General features: G+C 51.1%; 1 protein-coding gene across 1 annotated transcript; it reads right to left on the bottom strand.

Annotated features, from left to right (window-relative positions):
• Positions 1–2,200: 2,200 nt before the first annotated feature.
• Positions 2,201–3,892, bottom strand: LOC100904433 (uncharacterized). Its single transcript, XM_003747432.2, has 3 exons — positions 3,849–3,892; positions 3,094–3,286; positions 2,201–2,973 (listed from the first exon to the last, which is right to left on the bottom strand). The coding sequence occupies exons 1-3, from the start codon at positions 3,890–3,892 to the stop codon at positions 2,215–2,217; spliced, it is 996 nt and encodes a 331-aa protein (XP_003747480.2). The 3' UTR covers positions 2,201–2,214.
• Between the last annotated feature and the right edge of the window lie 329 nt (positions 3,893–4,221).

Raw genomic sequence — 4,221 nt, 5'->3', positions numbered from 1 at the left:
AATGGCATCTGGAAAAAGGTCTGCTTCAAGGACCGCCACCTCTTCACCCGTTTCGCCGTCCATGGTTACCATCACCGAATCTGCACGAACGAGGGGTTTCATGAGCCCGACGACGACTGCAGGTGCCGGCTCTGCCGGTTCTGCGGCCATCAGGCCACCCGCTACCGCGCGAAGCTTTGCCCGTCCTGCCCGTCGCTGGACGACTTGTCCCGACTGTGATCTCGACCGTGATTCCCCCGTGTGATGCATGTACATATATAATCCCCAAATATTTACACCAAATTAGGTGTGTCAATAAAGTATTATTATTATAACTAGACTACCAACTCTGTTCCAAAGTTGGTCGACGGAACTTCCCTCGATTTAGATTGAAACCTCTGAGCTTCAGTCCTCGGCGATGTATCGGAGATCGGAGATCTGAGAGGATGTATGACTCAACTTGAGTACGCTCAGGTAGTCCTCTATCACTGGGAGATTAGTTTCTTCAAGTATTCTGTTGGGAACTTCAATCTTGGAAAGATGGCTCCGACGATTTGCAATCAATTCGTCGGGAAGCTCTTCCGGTGCCGCTGTATTTGGTATTTGACACGAAAGTCTGATGAATTCGTAAGTTGAACCCGCCCCCGAACAGTCCCAGGCCTCACTCGTCGGGGACAGGCCGAAGAACGCTATCCGCAGAATCTCGACTTTTTCGGTACTGCACATTCGCCTTGACTTTCGATTTCTTCGATTTTTCATTTATACAGCCGGTGCCGATCCCTGTTGGCTCTCCAAGTAAGCGCACCATCGAATGCGATCACGATACGGATCTATATATACATCCATCTGGAATGCTGTGAACCATGCCACCTCGGCCATCAACTCCTGAACGTCCTCGTCGAGCCCCCCGAGGATCACAGCTCCACCACCTAACGAAATCCAGGTGCCCTCCGAAGAATGGGTCCCACTTCCGATCGATCTATCGCATTTTGGTTGAAAAGTCTCCCATAACGATCTCTTACGAGTCATTGCGGTTCGTGGACTCTATCAAAACTCGTGGGTATGGTGCCGTATAAGTTGAGTCGATTAAGCTCGTCCCGATCCCCTTCACATTGAAAAGAATTGCATCGAGCCGAAGAACTTCAGGGATTTCTGAAGCTACGAAGGAATCCGGAGGGTTGCCGAAGAGAGGAACAGGTCCTCCATTGAAACCTTTGAAAGTCCACTGTGATCCCTCCTTCTGGAACGTGTAGATGCCGGGGTTCGCCGATCCCCACTCGTGTAACGTTTTTCCACTTCGATGCGCTGTCTGTGGTAGGTCTCACAAGTTCCTTGGATAAATAGTCGAGAATAGCTCCGAGTTCGAGCTTGAACTGTGTTTCTCTTTCCCTCGGAGCATGAGGAAAGATCGTCCCCGACCAGCCCGCCGATACGAATCCATCCAGCAGAACCAAGAGCACCACTAGGAAGTCACTGCACCGAACTCCATATTCATCCTTCGTTGGGAAGTTTTGTCCACTCTTTTTCTAAAAAGGTGTCGACCGCAGCGTCGCTTTCGAGAGATCACAGCGTAAAGATCCGTCACAGCTCAACATTGCGCTGCGCGGTGATGGTATGGCTCTGTCGAATTCAGTCGTCGAGATTAATCGCTTGCTTTCCGTTGTCGAGAAATAGTCCGCTGCTAAATCCAAGCGCTTGGACTCGCTCCTTCCTGCAGCCGCCGAGATACTGTCATCCTGCTCCTCGAGATACAGGATGTTTCCCCGTCTAGGAAATCGAGCGCAGACCAGCGCAACGGTGATGGGTGCGAAATCGTATCTGACGTTCGGCCTTCATTGATATATAAACTCAGGAGCGGTTCGTCGAGCTCGAGCAGCTCGACGCGTTCTTCTCATACCACCGACACGATGGTTCACGCTCAGAGTCATCCCCGGACCGAAGAATCTCGTCATGTCATGGGAAGGTCAACTCATAGAGTCATCGAGCCTCGAAATGCTTCGTTCGGGTTGAACGGTGTAGATCAGCTTTTGAATAGGAAATCCCACGGATATTGCGAGCGTGGAGTGGTCATTGTTCGCCGGGGACTTTACTTTTGTCGGGTCGCCTAAATGAGACTATCCTGACGATTCTGCGAGACGCTGGGCGGAAATAGGATCAGGCCTACAAACAGACATTGGGTTCAATGTGAAAGGATGTCCGAGATGGCAATATGGGATGAGAAGTTCGAAGCTGAATTTAATTGAGAGCGCTCGCGAGTCTGCCTCGTTTACAGTATAGGCACCACTCATTTCGATCCCTATACGGACCTCCGTGCATATCCATTTGATAAGCGATGTACCATGAAGTTTGAGCCAATAGATCCATAGTGTCTCTATCGAGTTTTCGATCCTCACAGCTCCACCACACCATAAACTCGTAAAACATTTCACTGAAGGAACGCTTATGACGCGCACAGTGATTCTGTTTCGTCAGGTAATCGGTATCCAAGACATATTCCTCCTCGGGTGCTACAGACCCGAAGTTGATCTGGACACGGGGGAACAGGATTCTATAATATTGAGCGGAGCACGCTTCTTTCTCACGTAGCCATTGCACGTGAAGTGTTTCAAAACCGAAAAATTTGAAACGGTCGAGGGACTTGAAACTGTCCGGAGGTTCCCCTAGGAGTTGGACTCTTTCTCTCTGGAGACCATCGAAATACCAGTGAGCCTCCTGCCTCACTAACGTGAAGACTCCGTCGCCTATTGCTTCACGCAGAGTCTTGTTCCATTGTTCCGAGGATGGATCGCCGGTGAGTTTCTTCCTCAATAACTCAACAGTGGCCTCCACTTTCGATTTGAATTCTGAGTTTCCTTTCTGCTGGTCAGAAACCTGGCCGATTGGTTCTCTATGCAGATCTCGCCGAGAGATCTCATCGGAATCTAAAACCTTCCTTGCAGCGGGGGCGAGCCACAGCAGTAGCTTCATAGCGCTAAAGATATTCATCTCCGCTCTCTGTGAATATAGGAAATATTCAGAGACAGTTCGAGATCCTGAATCGTAGGACGTGAAAAAAAGTCTTTGGCACTCGAATCCGTCGGCTTCGCTCTAGGTAATTTCGTCGAGTGAACTCACATGAATGGTCCGGATCGATATTGAGCGCGCCGACGAGACCGGCTTCAACGCACACACTGCAATGCCGCCCAGGGGTCCGGCCTGTACTCCACATAGATTGTTTTCGGAGGTATCCTGGCGTTTCACAGTGCCAACAGAACGCGCAGCTTTCACAACGGCTCGCGGCCGTAGGGATTCGTAAAGACCGGTAATTCTGGGATGAGGGGCTTCGTTCGCGTTGTCAGCTCACGAGCGGAGCGGGTGATCCCGCGACAAATCGAGTTCGCTCTCGAGCATGACGTAAGGAACCGATTTCGGGGCAATCCCGATGGAACAGTCGCAAGCCTCCGAGAACTCCCGGCTTCTCCGTGCGAAGCCACCTAGGAGTCTACAGAGTGTGCGTTTAAGACCACGGAGCGCAATCTAGAAGCCTGTCTCATCGGGATGCATCGCTTGAATAGAGCGCTTCGGAGGCCTTAGCCGAGGCCCGATGGGAGAAGTCTTCCCAAGAACTCCGAAGATTGGGACCCGATTCTCAGGATGGGGGCTATATGAGGAAAGCACTTATTAGTGCCCGTTCGTGAGTTTTCCTGCCATCCTCGCAACCTGCGGACGATCTTGAGAACTACGGCCTTGGGAGAAAAGATGCAACTCTGGGACTTGATCACCGCAGTGGTCAGCGCGCAACGCTCACAACAATGATGGAGGATAGATATCGATGATTAATCACGTTTCGGAATTCGGGAGTTGCTGCACTCTCGAGCCTACGAGATTACCTGATCCTGGTCTGACTCCAGATCCTCTGCGCGACGTCGGACATCTAACCGATTAGATCGACCGAATCTAACGGCGCCGGCGCTAAGCAAATAATCGAAGTCACCACTTAATAATCGGGATTGCGCTCAACAAACGAAGTCACCCGTAGATTATGGAGTACCGATCCTCGGCGCCGATATGCGTGGATTCGCGGTGAATGAGCTCAATCCTCCTTATGATGGGATGTCGTTGTAAAGACCGCTCAGAGTGAAGAGACTTGGGGGACGTTGGCTCGTCGTGATGGAAAGGCACTGCGGGTCGAATGAGCGTCGGATAAAAGCTTCAATAAGCTCGATAATAGCTCGCTGCTGGAACGCAGACGCGTCCGGATCG

Source organism: Galendromus occidentalis, unplaced genomic scaffold (genome assembly GCF_000255335.2).
Source record: "Galendromus occidentalis unplaced genomic scaffold, Mocc_1.1 scf7180000077521, whole genome shotgun sequence".
Classification (NCBI taxonomy): domain Eukaryota; kingdom Metazoa; phylum Arthropoda; class Arachnida; order Mesostigmata; family Phytoseiidae; genus Galendromus; species Galendromus occidentalis.
Note: the sequence above shows the minus strand (reverse complement) of the source record. Positions and strands in the feature narration are given on the sequence as shown.